This window comes from Pleurodeles waltl, chromosome 10 (assembly GCF_031143425.1).
Source record: "Pleurodeles waltl isolate 20211129_DDA chromosome 10, aPleWal1.hap1.20221129, whole genome shotgun sequence".
Taxonomy (NCBI): domain Eukaryota; kingdom Metazoa; phylum Chordata; class Amphibia; order Caudata; family Salamandridae; genus Pleurodeles; species Pleurodeles waltl.
This window is the reverse complement of record NC_090449.1, coordinates 1,002,612,587-1,002,636,259: the sequence shown is the minus strand read 5'-3', so window position 1 is coordinate 1,002,636,259 and position 23,673 is coordinate 1,002,612,587. Positions and strand designations below refer to the sequence as shown.

General features: G+C 43.8%; 1 protein-coding gene across 2 annotated transcripts in view; it reads left to right on the top strand.

Annotated features, from left to right (window-relative positions):
* Positions 1-23,673, top strand: part of PHKA1 (phosphorylase kinase regulatory subunit alpha 1) — a 967,577-nt gene that overhangs the window by 639,736 nt on the left and 304,168 nt on the right. For both annotated transcript variants that reach the window (XM_069211854.1, XM_069211853.1), the window contains exons 24-25: positions 7,026-7,104; positions 16,728-16,857. In XM_069211854.1, the coding sequence (XP_069067955.1) occupies positions 7,026-7,104; positions 16,728-16,857 (209 nt within the window). The remainder of the gene's footprint in view (positions 1-7,025; positions 7,105-16,727; positions 16,858-23,673) is intronic.

Below are 23,673 nucleotides of genomic sequence, written 5' to 3'. Positions count from 1 at the left end.
GGCCTTACCAGCGCTGCTTGGGCGTTCACCAAGAGGATGGTGGTTGTTGCGGTTCATCTGCGGAGATCAGGGGTTTAAACCTTCCCCTATCTTGATGACTGGCTGTTAAAGATGGGCTCACCCCAGGCTCTGGTCACCCACCTCCAGACTACGGCAGACCTCCTGCATTCACTGAGGTTCACTATAAATGTTCCGATGTCACACCTGACTATCTCTCAGATGCTCCCTTTCATCAGAGCTGTACTGGACACAGTGTAGTTTTGGGCTTATCCTCCCGAGCAGCGAGACCAGGATATTCATGCTATGGTACCAATGTTTCGGCCTTTTTCCTGGATTTTGGTGAGAGTGATTCTGAGGCTGCTGGACCTCAGGGCCTCTTGCATCCTACTTGTGCCACATGCTAGATGGCATATGCAGACTATGCAGTGGGACCTGAAGTTCCAGTGGGCACATCAGCAGGGAAATCTCTCCGGATCTCAGAGGGAACTGTATGAGATCTGCAGTGGTGGTGAACGAACCGCGATTGGGTCAGAGGCAGATTCTTCTTGCTTCTCCAACCAGATCTGACAGTATTGACAGATGCGACACTCCTGGGCTGGGGACGATCATCTGGGAGAAGGGAGATCAGAGGCATCTGGTCTCTGGTGGAATCCAGACTCCATATCAACCTGTTGCAGCAAGGTGCAATTGAATAGTGTTGAAAGCATTTCTTTCCCCTCTCAAGGGGAAGATGTTGCAGGTGTTCATGGACAACACCACTGCCATGTGGTACTGTAACAAGCAGGGCGGGGTGGGGTTGTTGACCCTTTGTCAAGAGGCTATGTGCCTCTGGACGTGGCTGAAACATCAATATCCCTGGTGGTTCAACATCTTGCTGGATCTCTGCAGATCAGACAAACTCAGCTGTAAATGCCTAGCGGATCATGAATGGCATTTCCATCTGGAGGTGGCACAAGGTCTCTTTCAGCAGTGGGGAGAGCCTTGGTAAGATCTGCTCACCTCTGCAGAGAACGCACAGCAATGTCAGCAGTTTTGTGTGCTGGAGTTTCCAAGGCGGCTAGAACTCGGATATGCTTTTCGTCTCGAGTGAAACTTAGGCCTCTTGTATGTCTTTCTGGCCATATCACTTATGGCCAGAGTTTTCAAGAAGATCAAGGTCAACCGGGCCCAAGGAATCCTTGTTGCTCCGGACTGGACACAGAGAGTCTGGTATCCCGAACTGCTGAGCATGTTCATAGATCCTCCGATCAGACTGCCCCTTCGGGAGGATCTTCTGTCACAGCATCAGGGGAGGTTTCTTCACCTAAACCTGTCCAATCTCTCAACCTTCTTGCATGGAGATTGAGCGGCAACAGTTGACAGCTTTTGACCTTCCTCTCAAAATCTGTAATGTAATCTTGGCAGCCAGGTGTCCCTCTACCAAAACGGTATGCGATGTTGTTGGAAGTAATTTGTGGCATGGACAAGTCTATTGACCCCTTTTCTGCCCTTCTCTCTGAGGGACTGTTTGTTTTTCCTTTCCCTGACCTGTCCGGGCTCTACTATGCGCACTCTTAAAGGTTATTTGCCCATTTCTGCTTTTTTGAGATTGCCTGATCAACCTTCTTTATTTAAGTCACCTTTTGTTAGTAGGTTCCTCAAAGGTCTTACTCATCTCTTTCCTTCATCCCCATTCATTATGCCCCATTCATTATTAAGGCTCTGAAGTCTCTGTGGGCCCAGCACAAAGGAAACTTGACAGATGTCAGCCAGGTGTCGGAGGAGACTACACAAGGTCTGAAATGGTGGCTGCTCGACTACAACCTTACCAGCGGCAGACATATCTCCATCCCACCCAGAGCTGATGGGGACGACAGATGCACTTCTGCTAGTTCGGGGAGAACATCTGGGAGAGGTGCAGATCAGAGGGGTCCGGATTCCGGTGGAAACCCGGCTCCATCTCAGTCTGTTGGAGTTGTGGGCCATTCACCAGCACTTGAAGGCCTTCCTTCTGTCGATCAAGGGAAAGCTGGTGCATGCTCTTACTGACACCACCCCCGCCATGTGGTATGGCAAAATGAAGGTTGGATCCTCTGCCAAGGGGATTCTATGCCTCTGGAGTTAGCCAGAACATCACTTCATCTCCCTGATTGCGAACGTCTTGGTGGGATCATTAAGCTCTAGGGTGGACAAGTTCAGCAAGTGGCACGTGGCAGATCATGAATGGCGGTCGCATCCCAAGGTGGAGCAGGGTATCTTCTGACAGTGGGGAGAACCTTGGCTTGCCACTACTGAGAACACACAGTGTCAAATCGTCTGCTAGTTGCAGTTATCAAGAAAGCTTTCTTTAGGGTACTCGTTCTGGCTAGAGTTGAGCACAGGATTTCTCTACTTCTTTCTGCATCTGCCTATCCTGCTCGAGTTCTGAAGATCATCAGGAACTACTGGGCACATGTCATCCCATTGGCTCTGGATTGGGCAACAAAAGTGCAGTATTTGGAACTTCTAGCCATGAGCACTATTATTTCTCAGTAAAGTGGTGTTGAAGACCAGGGTGTTAATTTTTTAGACATATCTTTTTATTGTCATTTCAGAAAGAGTAAACGATATACCTAAATAAGACAAAAGGGACTTGACAACAAAGTGGTATCCCCATCAGACACATAAGCCCTCTTAAACCCCCTTCCCAACAATTTCTTTGTCCCCTTCCCCTCCCATCTCCATTGCTATCCTAGTTGAATAAATCTTGATTAGTGACAAACCCATACCACTCTAAAGCATCAAATCTATATATCTGTTATAGGAGCTTCTCGATAAGTGAGTCGCAAACACCTCTAGTTACCTGGCGCATATGACCTCTTTGAATTCAGCAAACATGATTCTCAGACAGGGGTTCCACATTTTTAAGAATTGTACTCCTTTCCCAGTCATTGACATCGCTGTTTTCTTCATTCCAATGAGCTCCCACACTGTATATAGGAATGTCCTATAGCTGGGCTCTTCCTCTTTTCCCCAATTCCGCACCACAAACTGCTTAGCCACACACAACACCAATGTAATCAAATATCCCTGTGTGGACCTCACCGAATAGGGTAACCTATCTTAATAGTATAATGAAGGCCAGCAAATCTAACCAGTGTCAGGTTGAGCATGAGATCTTTCTCACCCAAAAACCTCCTTACAGTATCTCTCCAGTTTTGGGCAGTTCCACAGAAGATGAGAAGAGAACCTGCATTTTAGAGCGCCTCCAGCAACCCAGGTTGTGATCTGCATTCCACTGATGAATCCAGATGGAAATATACTACTGACATTGTCAGTTTCTTTGATCACTATGGTGGATGCACGTGTTCCAGCTCTGGTAAACACATTGTTCAGTTCCCTAGTGCTCACCTATCACCCTAAGTCCTTTTCCCATCTCTTCTGGCCTGCAAACTTTTCCAACGTCTTTTCTGGGCTGAGGAATTGATACATTTCAGAAAGAACCTGTTTCTTGCCCTTTATTGTCAGTATCCATCATTCAGATGGGGTCAGCCATCTCCCTGCATCCTCCTTAATTTCCTCCTGCAACATCCATGTCGAATTTCATAATAATGTAATCTCTCTGATTCAGGGTTTCCCAATTCTTGTTGAATTTGTTCGAAGGATTTTAGCCCATTATATTGAGCCCATTATATTGACAGTCATATACCAACATATTGACCTTCTTATACACTGGAGGGAAATCTTGGTTACCCAGAACTAGTGTGAGGGAAAAGAAGACAGTCCTTTTCACAGCGTCGTTGCTTTCCTGGCCTCCGACATTGCATGCATACAAGTGATAAGCGCAGGCCAAATGCCGCAAGTTGTTTAGGCCACCAAACTGCCCTCCAGATATGATCCCCAGCCATGGCCTGGTCTGTAACACACCAGTTCTTTTCACTCTTAAGTCAGATTCCATTTCAGTACCATGTTGGCCTTTTTGCCAAATGTTTTGACTACTTTTCATGTTGGGCAATCGATCACTCTCCCATCGTTCTTTGCTCCACCTTAACCTGCAATGGAGGAGGGGAGATTCCTTTGGATAGACCCCAGAAGAGCTTTGACCTTCTACATTGCACTAAAAACCATCAGGTGGACAATCTTCTCTCTATGGGGTTCTCAAGATCAAGGTGGGTAGTCTTCTGCTTTAAGGTCTGCTACACATTGGCCAAGAAGCAGCCTGCTTAAGGACTGAGGGCCCATCCACCATTGCCAAGGCTGCTACCACTGCACTGGCATGCGGAGTGCGTGTCTTGACATCTGTCAGACTGCAACATGGGCATCAGTGCACACATTCCCAAAGCACCACTGCCTTGCCTTCACGGCGAAATTTGGCAGGATGTGCATTTTGGTCATTCGGTTCTGCAGGAGTTTTAGGTCTGAGCCGTTCCACAGACCCATCACCTTGGGAAGGTCCTGCATTAGTTTCTATTCCAAAGGTGAGGAATCTGTAGTTAGAAGTTTACCTTAGAAGGACAAGTTATCTTCAGTAACGGTCTTTCTGGTGGATACTCCATCTAACCACCTAATTCCCCAATGCCCTCCCACCTCCCCATTTTATAGAATGGCCTCTTTTCCACTTAAAAAGTTTCCAAACTAGAGATCTGCACACGTGTACCGCTGAGTATTGTTGAGCTCTGCATCAGAGAGCACAGACACATTAAAAAAAAATAAACTGACTTCAGTGCTCAGTGGTGGCACTTATAAGTGGTTTCATCATCACTTTCATGGCAGAACAGACTCGATGTGGTGCCGAAAGGCACCACCTACCAACGCTTTGGAACATTGCTGTTTTAAATCTTCTGGATCCAGTCCAGCGACTGGGAATATTCTAAAGTAGGTGAATCTGTGGTTTGATAGATTATCCACGAGAAATAACTTGTTAGTCTTTTAGCGAGCCTTCTGGCTTAGTGTGCTGTTGTAGTCTGACTGCTACAAATAGGTTAATCTATAACGTCTTGACTCTCTGAAGTTAGCCATAAAACAAGGATAGAAATTTACTCCGGTAGTTCAGATGGGTTGCCACTACTGAGAGATTAATGTAGGAAGGCTAGGGGTAACATCCAGGCAGAAAGAAAAACGTTTGGTAATATTAACCCCTTGTCTTGGAGCTCCTTGGAACTCTGTCAGTGGACTTGTGAAAGTTGTAATCATATAGATTTTGACACTGATAAATGGAGACCAGGATTTGCACTAGGGTCATCATTAGGAACGTTGTCAGTGGAACGTACAGTTTAATTTAATAAGCAGAGTGTTAGGTTTCAAACCCTATTCTTTTTGTACGATGAAATAGAGAAAGTAGAAACTTATTTCGCTGTATCTCTTCTTCAATAGTTGTAATAACTTAGAGCCTGTTGACCTTACAGACTTACAAAAACACTGAAGAAGCAGTTGTTGTGGGTTTGTGGACTTTTAAGGCTTCTGCATCTTGCATTCATTGAACACCATCTCTAGCTGTTCAACAAAAGTTGCTCCTGTCAAGTGGAATGTCTAAAATGTTTCACCTGGCATCTTCCTTCAGAGAAGTTAATCTGAATCATTTCTGCCTCATCTTGATGACTTCAGAATACAATCCACTGAGTGTTAACAGAGTTTCTTTTGACTTGCTCCTGGATTACCATTATCATAGTCAAATACATCACTGGCATACAACCGGTTTCCACTTTACCAATATGTATTGTTTGTTTAACTTTCTATATAAACAACCTGGATCATAACATGTAAGTGTGCCCTACTTGTATCTCGTCTTTAAATTAAATTATAAAGTAGAAAGAACAAAATGAACCGGAACATAATTCCATAGGTGACAGAATTGCACAGCAGTCTGCAAGAACAGTAGCAAAGCTGTGTTGTGGACATCGATAAAGGTTTGGCAAACATTAGTTTAGGAACTTGAAGAAGACACTAATTTTAGATGTTTCTGGAGGTAATAGGAGGTTGGATTCTTCCTGATGAAGGGACATAGGGAATTCAAGACAGAAAGTTAAGCCTCCAGAGAAGGAATGCTTTAGGGCAAGGGTAGTTCTTAATTTATTTACTTCAAGTTGGATGATAGGTCCCAGAAATTCTTAGCAGTTCTGTTACATGTGCACTGTTTTGCTTCTTTTGAGTCTTCTGCTTTTATCCATAATTATCTTCTTAGCTTGATTATGAACATCCAGGTCCAAGTCTTTGTCAAAGCAGCTTATAATATGCAACTACCTGACTAGGTCGAGAAGGAAGTGATGAACCATGGGGTAATCCCTACTGTAAGACTGCCAATGATGCCTTCTTATTCAACCAAGCATACTAGTGTTTCCTTGTCTATTGAAGCTCATAACCTAGCGGAAGGAGGAGTCCAAAACACCTGCCACAAATATGCTTTCAGACATTACTTCCAGGGGAATTTCCTGACTGATAGTGCCAAATGTAGTTAACACTTTGAGCATCAGTGACAGAATGCTTATTTTCCTTGAGCCTTAAATAGACGTTCTCTAATGTTGCCAAAATATGTTTAAATGCCATCACAATACCTCATTGACCCTTCCTCCCCAGCCCCCCACAAACACCCATCTGACCCTCTGTTCTATCTGGGCTCCTATTTGAGAACCAACACATTACTATATCAAGTTGACACAAACGGAGCGTTACAAACGTATGTATAGTTTTCAGCATCATTTGAACCTTTGTTAATTCTAGTTTGCTTCAGTCCCTCTGCATTTATTGATTTTACATGTGATAGAAATGACAGTGTTTATCTTACCTTTCCTCCCTATTGACGTTTAAAAACTGCATTGAGATGGGGCCGGGAAGGGTCTGCCACTCACTTGCAAGCCTTAAGGAGAGCCTTGATGGAAGCATTGGCATGTATGTATCAGTGCATTTCCACGTAGACACAGGATGGGAAAATACGGTGACATATCAGGTCCATTAACTCCAAAACGAAAACCATCATGAAGCTGGTTTAGAAAAATTCTGGATAAAATGTTTTCTCTCTTTCTTTTTTAATTGTCCTAACTTACCCTGTCTGTCCTTGTTGCTTCTAACAGGCCTCTGCCATATGAAAAACTCATTGCGCTGATTGATGAGGCCAGTGAACAGAACATGAGCATCTCCATCCTGACCCAGGTTTGCAAAGGGGCAGGGTAATATGGCAAATGTTTGAGCGACAATGGGATCTACCTCCAACGATATTTTCCCTGATAACTTTCTGTGTGCTCATGTCAAACACTTGCAATTAAAGTTTTGCTGTATGTTTATTCAAAATCCTTGCATGAGTACATAAGCTAAGCACATTCTTTCTGCATCTCCTATTCTGGTAATTGACCTCTTAGGTGGAAATAAATGCCACAAATTAAATCTGGTTAGCTCAGCACTACACTGCCTATCTCAACCGATTATCCAGAGCAACCTGTGGCTAATGCTGCCTGTATACTGTACAATTGGTATATACCGACACATACCATAGTAGACCCACCTTCACAACAAAATTAAGTCCTTCATTACCCAGTAGATTAATATAGGGTTAGAGTCCAATTTCCTCTACATTCCCAGGTTAAATGGATCCAAGATGCTAAGTTGTTTTAATCTTCTGACATGTTGGGATATTAATACGACATGCATTGGTTGACCAGACCCTGTTCCCAGTCTGAAGCTATCCAGATCACACTTAACTTCATGTATCACTGACTCCTGGATCTGTGTGAAAATAAAGATATTTATCAACTGATTTCTTGCAGTATTGATCTAGCTGCACAAAATCATTACATAATTTCGGTTTGCTGTGTTTTCTTAAGTTATACTGTCAATTAATTATCTTAATTATTTTTAATTGTTTTCATACAGTTATTTTTCAACTTTTTGGTTTTTGCTTTTCCAACACAGCCCATTGCATTTTCTCATCTGTCAGCACCACTCACCACCGGTTTCTCTTCCCACAATTACACCCTCGGGATTCCTATTTGCATTGCACTGCTGATAATCAGTTTAGCAATTATCCTATTTCTAATGTGTGATAATTTTGTTCTGTTTTGGAAATCTGTATTTTTTCCAAGCGTTTTTCACTAGTATCTAGTTTACACCTATTGACAGCCGCAACAGCCGAAAAAAGACAGATTTGCCCAGTCTAGACTTAGTTTTGTCAGGGGAGAAAGGATTGGAATCCCATGTGTTGCCACTCCCGTGGATAGGGTAAGGTCTGTTGGTCAGTTTGTCCTTAAGAATGGGAGACCCGTAACCCATTCATTCATCGTATGCTAGAAGATATAAGGACAAAACTGATATGTGTCATTGTCAAGTCGCAGGGTAATCCAAAATAGCGTGAGGAATTGCAACACAGTCTGGAAACGGTGCAAGAGCTTGTGTTGAATTTATTGATATACAGGGGGATCCTCCTGGATTCTCGAAATGTAGGATCCCCTAAGGATGAACAGCCAATACATGTTTCGTCCCCTTCCTGACGTGGAAGTCCCAAACTCATTCCAGAAAGAATCACAGACCAAGAAAGTAAAAAATTCTGAGTGAGTAAACCCAGTGTTACATCAAATAGAAAATAATAAAGTGGCAGAGAGAGGACAAGTGCACAGAAAAGAAAGAAAACAGTTGGAAGGAACAAAAGTAGAGGGTACGAGATAGTCCAAATAGATATAACATTCAATCAGTAAATACAATGGAATACGTTTTGAACACATTACAGTGCATATTGATAAAAAACAGAAACAAATGCCCACCTAGGCACAAGAGGAACCAGGTAGGCACAAATACTGTATGAGCAAAGTATAGCAAATAGTCCAAGAGTATACAAATCAGCAATTGGCAGTTCGATTCATTTATGACACATATGGAAGGGTGTGTTTTTAACCAAGGAATATTGGGTTAAATGCAAAATCAAATGGCATGGAATGCAATATCCGAAGACGACAATCACAAGATAATAGTAACAAATAAAGAAATATATGTACCAGAAATCCATCAGTGATACTCATTTAAGGAAATACCCTATCAATCATGTCATCAGTGATCCATAGAAAATGCAAAAACAGTAAATCGAGAGCATATATAAGGGTACAATAATCATCAGCAGAGAGTATGTGAAACCATCAGGAGAGGAGTGTAGGAAAGTGCCAGTTTTTTGGCATGTTTACCTCTCACTTTTTACCTGATATCTAATGCTAACTTGACTGAGTGTGTGCCGGTATCCTGCTAACCAGGCCCCAGCACCTGTGTTCTTTCCCTAAACTGTGCCATTGCTTCCACAATTAGCACACCTCTGGCACGCATCTAAGTCCGTTGTAAAATGTACCCGTGGTACCAACAGCCCTGTGGCTGGGGAAGGTCTCTACAGCCTAAAGGGCCTCTCACCAAAAGCATGCACACTGCCTTTGCAGCTTGTGTGTGCTGGTGGGGAGAAAAAGGTTAAATCGACATGACATACCTCTCTTTGTGCAATGCCCACAAACCACTGCTTGTGGCATAGGTACGTCACCCCTCTAGCAGGCCTTACAACCCTAAGGCAGGGGGCACTATAATGCAGGTGAGGGCGTAGCTGCATGAGCAATATGCCCCTTCAGAGTCTAAGTCATTTCGTAGACATGGCAAGTGCAGTGTGGCCGTATTGAGTACATGGTCTGGAAGTTTGTCATTGCGAACTCCACAGCTCTATGATAGCTTAACTGAAGACTGAGAAGTTTAATATCAAACTTCTCAGCTCAATAAACCCACACTAATGCCAGTGTTGGAATTATTGGAAAATGTACACAGAGGACATCTTAGAAATGCCCCCTGTATTTTACCCAACCCTTTAGTGTAAGGCTAACCAGTCTGTGCTAGCCTTTCACTAACACAGACGTTTCTGACCCCATGGGGCGAGAGCCTTTGTGCTCTCTGGGGTCAGGAACAAAATCTGCTCTGGTTGGGGTGCTTCACACCTCCCCTCTGCAGGGAATGCAACATCTGGCTGTGAGCTTCAAAGGCTCAGGCCTTCTGTTACACTGCCCCAGGGCTCTACAATTAGTGGATATATCCGCCCCTCCAGACCATGCCCCACTTTTGTCTGCAGATCCAGCAGGAAAATTTGTAAAAACAAGGTGGAGTAACCACCATCTTGCTTTGGAGGAGAGTAGCCAAAAGGGTTAGGGATGTTCTGCCCTTTCCCAAAGGGAGTGGGCACAGGAAGGTTGTAGCCATTCTCAGGGACAGTAGCCATTGCTGCTATGGGGTTTCGGCTTCTGGACGGATCAGCAGTATTAAGGCTCTGGGTTGTCTTAAGGCCACAAACTTTCGACCGGGTGTCCAGACTAAGATTCTGGACCTTCCTTATGATGGACAAAAGCTTTTTGGCAAGCATGTGGACGACACTCTCCAGGCAATAAAGGCTGATACTGATACTGCCAGGTCTTTAGGATCACTGCAGTATAAGCACACACCCTTTCGTGGGGCCAGAGATAGAGGGCAGTCTTCCTTTCGAGGTGGTTACCAATCATACAGGTACCCAGCTTATTCCTCTCATTTCCAATCTTCCAGAACCCAATATCATCAGAGACAACCCCAGCGGCTGCATACAGCAGGCCTCCTCCCAGAGGAAAGTCAGGGAGACAAACCAAAGATACCTCCCGCAGGCAATGACAACCTTCAAGGGCCGCTGCCTCTCCTTCCTTAAAATATCACCTGCAACGTTAGCGTCAGATAACAAACAACAAGTGGGCCCTGGACATAATAAATTATGGTCATTTGCTAGAGTTCATATGTATGCCCCTCGAGACTCCGCCCTCCCGGGTACGTCAACGGCATCTCCATCTTCTTCTCCAGGAAATAGATGTCATGTTATCCAAAGGAGCAATAGAGGTCGTACTTCATTCTCACAAAGGAAGAGGTTTCTATTCTCGCTTCTTCCTAATCAGGAAAAAATCTTGTTTGTGGAGACCCATCCTGGATCTGAGGGAGCTCAACAAATATCTGAAGAAGCAGTCCTTCTGCATGGTAACATTGAAGGACGTTTTGCAGCTTCTCAACAGAGGAGATTTTATGGCTTCCTTAGACCTGCAGGATGCCTACTTCCACATACCTATTCACCCGGAAAACAGGAAATTCTTGAGATTAATGGTAGCCGGCCGGCACTTTCAATTCAAAGTGCTACCTTTCGGACTTGGATCCGCTCCCCAGATTTTTACAAAGTGTCTAGCCCCTGTTGCAGCATATTTACGACACCACAGACATCAAATATTTCCATACCTGGACGACTGGTTAGAGAAGGCTTCCGACATCCAGTCACTACGCTATTCTCTCAAGACGACTTTACGCCTTTTCAAACAGTTAGGTCTCGCTCTCAATCGGGAGAAGTCCCATCTTCAGCCTACCAGGGGAATATTTTTCCTGGATGCTATATTGGACATGACTCAAACAAAGGCGAATCCAGCGGAGGAAAGACAACTCAAACTCATCAAACTAGCAGGGGCACTTCATAAAAGAAAGTCTTTTTCAGTTTGACAGTTCAAATCATTACTGGGGATGGTGTCCTCGTGTATCAGTCTTATTCCCCACTGTCACCTTTGGGTGCGTCCATTACAAGAGGAGCCCGACAAACAATGGAAGCAGACAAGATTCCTTCGGGGACATCATACGGATGACAACAAGGATGTTAGATTCCCTCGATTGGTGGTTAACACTGGCAAACATCTCCAGGGGATTAGGATTCTTAGCTCAGGTCCCTCCGTTAATGATAACAACGGATGCTTCGATGGAGGGATGGGGTGCATGTCTACAAGCCCTCCAAGTAAGTGGCAAGTGGCCCGCTTCTCACGCTACTCTTCACATCAACCTCCTCGAGCTCAGAGCTGTGCACCTGGCACTGCAGGCTTTCCTGCCAAGAATACGAGGCTAATCGGCACTTGTCCGGACGGACAATACGACCACCATGCACTACATCAACAAACAAGGAGGGACTCGGTCTCATCTGCTGTCCAGGGAAGCACAGACCATTTGGACCTGGTGCATTCAACATTCAGTGCACATAAGGGCAGAACATCTTCCAGGAGTAAGCAACACCACAGCAGACTCGCTAAGCAATCTTGGTGCATCTTCCCACGAATGGGAACTGAATCAGCAAATGCTGGATGCAGTATTCCTCAGATGGGGAAAACCAAATTTGGACCTGTTTGCGACATCTCAGAATGCGAAATGCCGGTTTTATGCAAGCTGGCATCACCAACCAAGGTCGTGGGGAAATGCCCTTTCGATAGCATGGTCAGGGATTTATGCTTATGCTTTTCCTCTGATACCTCTACTTCCCAGCAAGGTCAAATCAGAGCCATGTCAGATACTTCTAATTGCTCCAGCCTGACCATTTCAACTGTGGTACACAGAACTACTGTTTCTGTTGTTGTGTCCTCCCATCAGGATTACACCGGTTCCGGAACTATTAACCATCAATCAGGGCCAAGTGAGGCATTCGGATCCCAAGTCTCTCAGATTATGTGCATGGCTCCTGAATTCAATGAATTCGGCCATTTGAATATTCCTAATGACTGCAAGACAGTTCTGGCTAAAGCACGTGCGTTTAGCACTAGTAAAATATATAAATTAAAATGGAAACTATTCTGCTTGTGGTGAGTTTTTCTAATCACATTCACCCACTTACATCCGCTTCAGACCAAGTCTTGCCTTATCTCCTTCATCTGGCGCTCTCTGGTCTTGCCCATGCATCTACCAAGGTTCACTTGGCAGCTATTTCCAAATATAGAGGACTCTCTAAGGGGCCATCCCTCTGGTCTCATAGGTTTATCAAACAATTCATGAAAGGTCTCTTCCGGTCTTTTCCTCCAGTTAAAGCACCGCCTCCAGCTTGGCAACTAAATAGAGTCCTGGGTCAGCTAATGAAGGAACTATTTGAACCCATTCATAAAGAAAACATCAAATACCTCACCTGGAAGGTAGCGCTTCTCTTGGCCTTAACATGTGCTCGCATAGTCAGCGAAATTCAAGCATTCACCATCCAAGAACCTTTTCTGAAATTGGCTGGTGATAGTCATCCTACAAACCAATCCTAAGTTTATCCCTAAGGTTCCATCGGACTTTCATATTAATGAGCTAGTGGTGCTAAAGACTTTCTTTCCACAACCTCAATCTGGAGCAGAAAGATCGCTTCATTCTCTCGATGTCAAAAGATGCCTTAAGTTCTATTCGCAAAGAACGAGTTTGATCTGAAAATAAAACCAACTCTTCATGGCATTCAGTGCGCCCAGCAGAGGGCATCCTGTAACTAAACAGACTATTTCTAAATGGATTTCAAGCACGATAGCTTTTTGCCATCAAAGGGCTGGTCGACCCCTGGACGCCAGGGTGCATGCACATTCCACTAGGGCAGTCTCCACGTCCTGTGCACTCTTTTCGGGCGTGTCCCTGCCTGACATCTGCCGAGCAGCGACGTGGAGGACGACGCACGCTTTCACAAAGCATTACTGATTGGATGCTGAGACGCTCCGGGATGCAGCGGTGGGTCAAGCAGTCCTTGGGCATTTGTTCTGATAAGGTGAGCTGTTACTTTCCCACCATCCGCTCCTGCTATAATATCACATTTTCTGTTTTGCACTAAAGTACAGCTTATGCATATGGATTTATATTTGGGAGGTGTTGGCTCTTATTTCTTTGCATTTAGTTATTTTAATGAAGATGCTATCTTTTATATGGTAAACAGTGTTTTATGAATACAGAAAATGTGCTGATTACTGCTTGCTAGTCTTATTCAAGCATGGGAATCTATGAAAGTTCCAATACTGGAGTAAGAAATAAGTTACTTACCTGTAACTGTAGTTCTCCAGTTTTGGAAGCTTTCATAGATTTCACATGCGGCCCACCCGCCTCCCCGGATGAGTTCACCTCTCTTTCCTCAGTGTTCTTCATTATCATAGCACTTATGCTCGGAAAATCTGAGGGAAGGCAGCTCCTCACAGGAGGTTCTATGGGGTGAGGCAATCAGATTGGTTCAAATTTGAGTGTGGGTCTATATTACAAAATTACTGTGATAGATTGTTGAATTGAGGCCCAAGGCATGTAATATAGATGTACATTTTAGGCCTATGTTGTATATTCGACCGGGGACTCCCATCTCAACGACGGGGAAGTATTCAAGCATGTGAATCTATGAAAGCTTCCAATACTGGAGAACTACAGTTACAGTTAAGTAATTTATTTCTTTTGCTATATAAAAACTTTGGCCTGGAGTTAGTCATTGAATGTGTGCCTCATTTCTTGACTGTGTGTGTACAGCAAATGCTTTGCACTACCCTCTGATAAGCCTAACTGCTCTATCACACTACCTCAAAAGAGAGCATTAGTATCATCTACTTTGTCCTCTGTAAAGCCTCTGGGGATCCACTGGACTCTGTGCACACTATACCATACAGAGCCAGCAACCGGCAGTTACCCACAATAGTGGTCAAAGTCATGAGTCTAACAAATGTTCAAGAAACATACATAAATATAGTGAAAAAAACAGCATACATATTTGTCCCACAGTAGATCATGATCGAGCATCCCAGAAGGCACCAAGTCCAAACCGTTAAATGGAGGGAAGAGATTGGAAAAAGACAGTAGAAATTATCGAGTCTGCAAGGAGGTACAGTAGACAAATATATAGGAGTGAAGAAGGTGCGAGAGCTCAGCAAGCTTCCCATGTGAGAATTGCCCAGAATAAGGTATCATGCTAGGGGAATTGCCGGATAGGTGTGAAAGGTAGACATGTGGAGAGGTTCCAGAGACTACAGTATGGCCACCATGAGGTCTGGGTAATAAGTTAAAAGACCAAAGAAAGTGGAGGGGGTAGCTGCTGTCGATAGTGAGGCATCAATGTCGTAGGAACCAAAGATCTTAACTAAGAGTGGGTGTGGCATGCACAGAACAAGCAGGATCACCCTGAGGTACAGGAGTAGTGGGTCCTATGGCCGTGAGAGATTCGGGGGCAGGCTGCTTACTGTAGAGTGGCGTCTCTAAAGGGAATAGCTCTAGTGCATAATGCACAAGTAGGCATCTGGTAATGACCTGAAAAGATTAGAGGTAGCACTTGTGTTAAGAGGAGAATAATTTGCAAAGCCTAGGAGACTGAATAGCGGCAGAGTTGGGGGCATACCTCTAAAGAAAGTAAGTGTCAAGATCCTAAATGAGAACAAGGCAACATTCAGGGTTCCCAAATCTGAAAGGCAAATGAACGGCATTTGACAAATCTAAATGGCAGCCTCCATTCAGACTAAAGAGACGGCCATGAAGACACAGTTCAAGGAGTACCTCTGTCGTTCTGTAGTCTACGGTCTGGCGGGAACAGCAATACTGATCTCATTTGAAAGCTTAAAGTGGGTGACTCTCATGTTTCAGTTTCCGCATGTCCACTTTCCACACCTATCTGGCACTTCCCCTAGCATGATACCATATTGTTGATGATTCTTACATGGGCAGCTCGCCCATGTCAGACACCTTCTGCACACCTATATATTTGTCTATTATACCTCCTTGTGGACTCACTATTTTCTGCTGTCTTATTCCAAAATCTTCCCTCCATTTATCGGTTTGGACTTGGTGCCTTCTGGGATGCTTGATCATGATTTACTATGGAGCCGTTCGTATGCTGGTTTTTCACTATATTCATGTATCTTTCTTGAACATTCGTTCGACTCATGACTTTGACCACCAATGTGGGTAACTGCGGGTTGCTCTACTCCTGATGTTTCTGATACTGACTGCTGATGATTAGTGTACCTTTAACTACCAATGCACTATTGATTTGTTTATGCTCTCGATTCACAGTTTTTGCATTTTCTATGGATCATTTATGATTTGGTTGATGGTGTAATTCCTTAAGTGAATATCACAGATGGATTTCTGGTACATATATTTCTTTACTCATTCGCTCCATGCCATTTAATTTTGCATTTAATCAAATATTTATTGGTTAATATCATACCTTTCCATATGTGTCATAAAGGAAAGGAATTGCCAAATCCTGATGTATACTCTTGAACTACGTGCTATACTTTGCTCATACTGTAATGTATTTGTGCCTACCTGATACCTCTTGTGCCCAGCTGGGCATTTAATTTGTTTTCTTTGTATCACTGTGCACCGTAATGTGTTCAAAATGTATTCCATTGTATTTGTTGATTGTATGTTATCTCTCTTGGGCTATCCCTCTACTCTCCTTCCTCTGTTTACTTTCTTTCCTGTGCACTTGTTCTCTCTCCACCACTTTATTATTTTCTCTTTGTTGTAACTCTGGGTTTACTTACTCGGTATTTTGCACTTTCATGGTTTGTGATTATTTTTGGAATGTTTCACCAACCTTGGAAACCCCCTAGGCTTCCACGCCAGGAAGGGGACGAAACACGTGTTGGCTTTTCATCCTTAGGGGATCCCCCATTTCGGGAATCTCTATAGGATCCCCCCCGAATATCAATGAATACAATACGAGCTCTTGCACCATTTCGGGACTCTGTTTCAATTCCTCACACTATTTTGGATTACCCCGTGACTTGACAATGACACACGTCAGTTTTGGACTTATTGTGTGTCATGGGAGGATTCCGATTTTAAATGTATTTAGCCAGGCACAATCACAAAAGCGGCAATACCAGGTTCTAATACTTTGTTTTCAGTTCCAGTTTATGGGTTTTGTCTTAACAGGTTTGTCAGCAAAACATTAATGTGAATATGTTTGATTGAGCAGTGTTTTACAGAGTCGTACTTAACTTTCTGCTTCTTCCACTTAGGAAATCTTGGTGTATCTCGCCATGTATATGCGAACACAGCCGTCTCTCTTTGCCGAAATGTTCCGGCTACGAATAGGTCTTATTATCCAGGTTATGGCAACCGAGCTGGCTCATTCCCTTCGCTGCTCAGGTATGTATTGGCATCAACAGCCTTCGTACTGTCACTCACCCTCTCCCCGTCCAGCCGGCATCTATCTGTTCGCTAGTAACTATGAAACACTGGTTGCTGATGTTATGGTCCATTGTGCATTAACATTGTGTTTTTTTAAATGAAACTCACAAGTAGCATTTTTGTGACAACTTAGGATTTAATTAAAGTCCTTATTTCAATGATTTAAACATACACATTGGGTTCCTCTTTCTGATACTTTGTTGCTTCAAATGCCTAATCTTCTAAAATATTGTCAGCGACCATATGTGACATGTCATTTGTCACAGCGGGATTGGCTACCACCTGCCACCACTAATATTTATTGAAGCTGCTCAGTGATATTGGCGTCACTAGAAGTAAGGCACTCCTTTCCTAATTTCTGATTATTTTAAAGTTGTCCTTCTGTTGCTGCAGGGAATGTGATTGTGGGACTTTGGTAACTGACTACAACAGTGCACATCACAAGGGCTAGGATCGGCGGCATACAAGCACTCACTTTATTGCCAACACATTACCTCTCATCCCCTCAACATCCAAGAATGTTACCTAGTGTGCCCAAGGGGTTCACCCTGTCACCACTATTGTTCACTTAGCTGTTTTCAGCCGTGTAAATATCTGTATTCAGCTGCTGACCTAATTTCTCAGAAAATGTGTTCAGTGAGCTTATCAATGCAGATGAACGGGTAACTGGCTGTCTGGCTCTAGAGTGGATTTTATTTTGTAATGCCCAACTGCATTTTGGACGTTTAAAACTGGGTGTTCACACCATGGTGGCAATTAATTTATGTGAATAAACATTTGATGTCTGAGGTGAGCCTACACAATTCAAGTGCTCTTCCATGTTGAAAAATGTTCTTTGCTTTGCCCACAATGCTAAAAACCTGGCTCGCCTATGATCTTTCATAGGAAGTCGTTCTTGTAGGTGGTTAAATCATATGAAGTTCGCCAGGACGTGCAGATGATGCGGTTAAGTGGAGCTTGCTTCACAGCACTGTGGGAGCAGTCTTCCATTTGCGGTCAGTGGCAGGAAGGGTGCACCAGGCCACCTGATCAGCATATGGTTGGTCTATTGGTTGTTTGACATTAAAACAAAAGTCTTGTACGGCCTGCAGGTGGGGAATAAGGAGACGGGGTTGTTCTGTATATTTTCTTTCTGCAGATTTAAAAGGAAGATTGAGCTATCCCAGGTTTGTGACTGGACCCCAAGTTTGGTACTTTAATGTTGCATACATGTTCTGTATCATGGATTCCAGGAGCACATTTTCATAGCCCATGTGCTCAGCTTCAGTTATCCTTTTCCCATGTCTTCTGCTGTCCTGCTGTAGTTGTAGGTTAGCTGGAGTGATCAGAATTGATGACATCGGCCTGTCAGATTGGTTCACTTCCGTTCTGGATGCTTTGTTCAGTCCCCAGCTGTAAGTAGGTCATCTTTTTCTTCTGTTGTCACTGCAGGATCGCTTTTGCAGACCAGAGAAAGGGGTTCTGAAGTCGCCAAACTGCCTCTATCTTGACTGCCTGAGTTGCAAGAACTAGGGTTCCATAATCGTGCTGTCTCCAGGGCTGGGCAGCATTCTTCGTATTACCTCCATTGTTAAGTGTGCTACCTAGTTATTTGCACTATTTAGCAACGTTAAATATCAGTTTGTTTGTCTGGCTCCTATGTAGGCAGCTCTTGTGGCAAATGTGGCACGCTTGCCTCAATTTGAGATTCTGACTGATTTGCCCCGTCCACCACAAAGTCAGAAGATCAGTAGACTTCTTTTACTATCACTTAAGAGTGGCGAACCTAAAATGAGAGAACTGTTGGCTCTTAAGGTTTGGCTGATCCTTTGCATCTTCTTATCAAAGAGATCAGGGAGAAGTTGATGTACTGTCCCTTATCATTGGACGACTTTGCAAGTCTGGTCCAGGGGCTAAGGTTGAAAGCAAGGAGTAAGAGATCAGGTGGATTTGCATATCTATTATTCAGCTGGAAGGATTGGACTGGTTGCAGGGCACTCTGCCAGAATCCAGCCTCCTTTTGGAAACTGATGCAGTTTCTGGATCCATGGTGCATCTCTAATCTAGAATAAAGCACAAAGCACTCTTTGTGTTTCTTCCACAACCATGATAATTTGGCTGAAGGCATCGCTAGTGTTAGCCCAGTAATTACCTCTGATCCTTATCTTTCCTCGAACGTGGTGTGGCACTGGCAAGGTAGCTACACTGCTTGCTTTTGTTTACAGAAACGAGCCCTTCAATGCGGACGTCGGCCACTGGCCGACGCCTGCACTACCTCCCTGGTGCAGGTCACGACCAGTGGCCGACACCAGGGGGAGGGGGTTAATAAATCCTCGGGTGCGTCGCACCAGAGGATTATTTTTTATTTTTTTGCTCCCAGGCAGACACGGAAGCTCTTCCGTGTCTCCACCCGCCCCTTTGTGACGTCAGCGCGCTGCGAGGCACACTGACGGAACAATGTTGATTTCCCCATCGGAGCAGGAAGCAGCCTTGTTCCACGTTCGGGAGAGTCTCCCCTTTCTTACGAGGCCTTCTGAAAGTGTTTCCTGGCCCCCGATCGCAGCATATATATATATATATATATATATAGATATAGATATATCTATGTACATGGATCTATCTATAGATAGATAGATCTATAGATATATATGTGTATATATATATATATATATATATATATCTAGATCTATCTATATATATATATATATATATATATCACTTGTCAATATGTGTGTGGTTTCCCTGGGGGCTGCGATCGGCCCCCAGGAAAACCAGACCCACATACAAAAGTGATATATATAGATAGATAGATAGATAGATATAGATATATATAGATATAGATTTGCCACCAGTTGTCTTGCAGTTGCGTCTTCAAAGCAATGCACATACTTCAACTGACGCTTTTCAACTGTAGCTTTTAGGCAGCAATAAAAAAGTCAAATAAGTATTGTGATTATGTTTCTGCTACAAAAGGGTCAGACTTGTCTAGTGGCAGTTTTAGTGCCATAAAGAAGCGCAGAAAGGTTTATATGCCTACTGCAAAGAGCAAATCTGTATTTTATGTAAATAGCTGAATACATTAGTAAAGTCAGCCATTACCTGCGCTATAATACAAATGAAATGTATGTGCGGGGTGGAGGGCGGCTATGGAGAGATGAAGGGCACTTTTGCTGGGTGGTAATGAGGGAATCCGAGGAGGAGGGAGTGGGAGCACCAATAATGATTGTTGGACTGGGCGCAGGAGGTGCTAAAGACTGTGACGAATGGTATGTGACAAGGTGTTTTTTGAGTGTCTTGAAAGAACGTGCTGATTGAGGTAAGAAGCGCAGGTAAGGTGGCCTCTACTGTTGCATGTATCTCACACACACCATCGATTCTGTGACTGTCTACGTAAGCTAGTGTTTTAGAGCAACAGTTTAGCCAATAGCAGAGATGGCATCTTGATGGATGACTGCTGCCGGCACTCGGGTTATAGAGGACAGCTCTGACATAGGATCAGAGACTGAGACATCAGATACTGAGACAGCATCTGAGGGATAGGACAATGGCGCAGACTCTGGGAGTGATTTTTCAGTCGGAGGTGTCCCATTCGATAACTCCTCTTCCAGTACATTATGAGGGAGGTGATGAGGACCGTCCTGCTGTCCCTTCTCAAGCAGTCTGTGCAACTGGGTATTAGTGGGTTAGCCCAACCCAGAGAGCAGGTGAATGCGGCAGCAAGCAGAGAGAGAGAGAGAGTGCTCTCTTGGGAGCTCCCCAATTTAGTTCAGCCCCAAATTCCACCGCCCAAATCGTATTGTGGAGACATCAAAATTATCTATTGCAAAACAAACTGGTTTTGTAAGGCAGGCACCTGTGTTTTTGGTCCTGGGTTCGGCGGCCATATAGAGAAACACACTAAACCCAAACATTTCTGGAAACTAGACATACGGGGGAGTCCACAGAGGTGTGACTTGTGTGGATTCCCCAAAGTTTTCTTACCCAGAATACCCTGCAAAGCTGAAATGTTGAATAAAAACTCAATTTTTCTCGCATTTCTGTCACACAAACTACAGGAATATGCTGGGATCCACAAAATTCCTACCACCCAGTGATTCCTCACCTGTCCTGATAAAAACACTACCCCACTTGAGTGCCTACACCTAGTGCCTGCGTCAGGAATGGATAACCCCAGGGTCAACAGCTGCCTCATGTAAGGACCAACATTGACCGTTGTGTGATCTATTCCTGTCGCGGGCACCAGGCCTACCATTTTTATCAGGAGACTTGGGGGAATGCTGGGTGGAAGGAAATTTGTGGCTCCTCTCAGATTCCAGAACTTTCTGTCACCGAAATGAGAAGAAAAAGTGTTTTTTTTGGCCAAATGTTGATGTTTGCAAAGGATTCTGGGTAACAGAACCTGGTCAGAGCCCCACAAGTCACCCCATCTTGAATTCCCCTGGGTTTCTAGTTTTAGAAAATGCGCTGGTTTGCTAGGTTTCCCCAAGTGCCCGGTTGGGCTAGAGGCCAAAATCCGCAGGTAGGCACTGTTTTCTATGAAAAAATGTGATGTGTCCACGTTGTGTTTTGGGGCATTTCCTGTCGCAGGCGCTAGGCCTACCCACACAAGTGAGGTATCATTTTTATCGGGAGACTTGGGGGAACGCTGGGTTGAAGGAAATTTGTGGCTCCTCTCAGATTACAGAACTTTCTGTCACTGAAATGTGAGGAAAACGTGTTTTTTTAGCCACGTTTTGAGGTTTGCAAAGGATTCTGGGTAACAGAACCTGGTCAGAGCCCCACAAGTCACCCCATCCTAGATTCCCCTAGGTCTCTAGTTTTCATAAATGCACAGGTTTGGTATGTTTCCCTATGTGCCGGCTGAGCTAGAGGCCACAATCTACAGGTAGGCACTTTGCAAAAAACAGCTCTGTTTTCTGTCAAAAAATGGGATGTGTCCACGTTGTGTTTTGGGGCATTTCCTGTCGCGGGCGCTAGGCCTACCCACACAAGTGAGGTATCATTTTTATCGGGAGACTTGGGGGAACATAGAATAGCAAAACAAGTGTTCATGCCCCTTATCTTTCTCTACATTTTTTCCTTCCAAATATAAGAGAGTGTGTAAAAAAAGACGTCTATTTGACAAATGCCCTGCAATTCACATGCTAGTATGGGCAGAATTCAGAGATGTGCAAATAACCACTGCTCCTCAAAACCTTATCTTGAGCCCATTTTGGAAACGCAAAGGTTTTCTTGATACCTATTTTTCACTCTTCATATTTCAGCAAATGAATTGCTGTATACCCACTATAGAATGAAAACCAACTGCAGGGTGCAGCTCATTTATTGGCTCTGGGTACCTAGGGTTCTTGATGAACCTACAAGCCCTTTATATCCCCGCAACCAGAAGAGTCCAGCAGACATAACGGTATATTGCTTTAAAAAATCTGACATCGCAGGAAAAAGTTACAGAGTAAAACATAAAGAAAAATGGCTGTTGTTTTCAGCTCAATTTCAATATTTCTTTATTTCAGCTGTTTTTTTCTGTAGGAAAACCTTGTAGGATCTACACAAATGACCCCTTGCTGAATTCAGAATTATGTCTAGTTTTCAGAAATGTTTAGCTTTCCGGGATCCAGCATTGGTTTCACACCCATTCCTGTCACTAACTGGAAGGAGGTTGAAAGCACCAAAAATAGTAAAAATGGGGTATGTCCCAGTAAAATGCTAAATTTGTGTTGAAAAATGTGGTTTTCTGATTCAAGTCTGCCCGTTCCTGAAAGGTGGGAAGATGGTGATTTTAGCACCAGAAACCCTTTGTTGATGGCATTTTCAGGGAAAAAACCACAAGCCTTCTTCGGCAGCCCTTTTTTCCCATTTGTTTTGGAAAAAACGAAATTTTCACTGTATTTTGGCTAATTTCTTGGTCTCCTCCAGGGGAAACCACAAACTCTGGGTACCATTAGAATCCCTAGGATGTTGGAAAAAAAGGACGCAAATTTGGCGTGGATAGCTTAGGTGGACAAAAATGTATGAAGGCCTAAGCGCGAACCACCCCAAATAGCCAAAAGAGGGTTCAGCACTGGGGGGGGGGGAAGGCCCAGCAGCTAAGAGGTTAAAAACAATTGTGTGTTTTAAATCTCCCTGGACTAGGCAAAATATGCAATTTTTTATATTTAAAAACAGTGAGGACAGATGCACGAAAATAATCGTCTGACTACTCACCAGTATTTTCCATGAGGGCAGTAAGACTTTTCAATAAAAGGGTTCAACAAACACAGCAAGGTATAAGGACCAATGTTACTGTTTATTTACTTAAACAAGACCACCTTTCTTCTCTAGGTCTGGGGTAAACCTTCATGTTCAGATTCGACTCATAAAGACCCTTCTGCTCTGTGTGTATTTCAGCAAACTGTGCTTCTTCCAGTGTTACACAGAGCAGACTCTAATATCCTAATCTTAGAACATGTCTACCAGAGCTGCAGATCCTTCTTAAATTGCTTCATTGCTTCGTTATACCTTAACTCATCTCTGAGTATCCAAAGGCTTCATGCTTGTCAGCAGGCCCCTATTTCTGAGGACCAGGTAATCTTGCATTTTAAACCGTTCTTTCTATATAAACTCAACACGGAGTTAGGTTTGTATGAAATACTCAATTCACTTTTGATTTGTTTTTGCCCACCCTTTTCAGTCAAGGAATGAACAAGAAGGTGCACGCACCTTTTCGAGAAAGATGGCTTTAATTACTACATAATGCAAATTAATTAAATGTGCAAGGGAAGCCAGGTAATAAATTATAACACAGGCCTAAAGAGG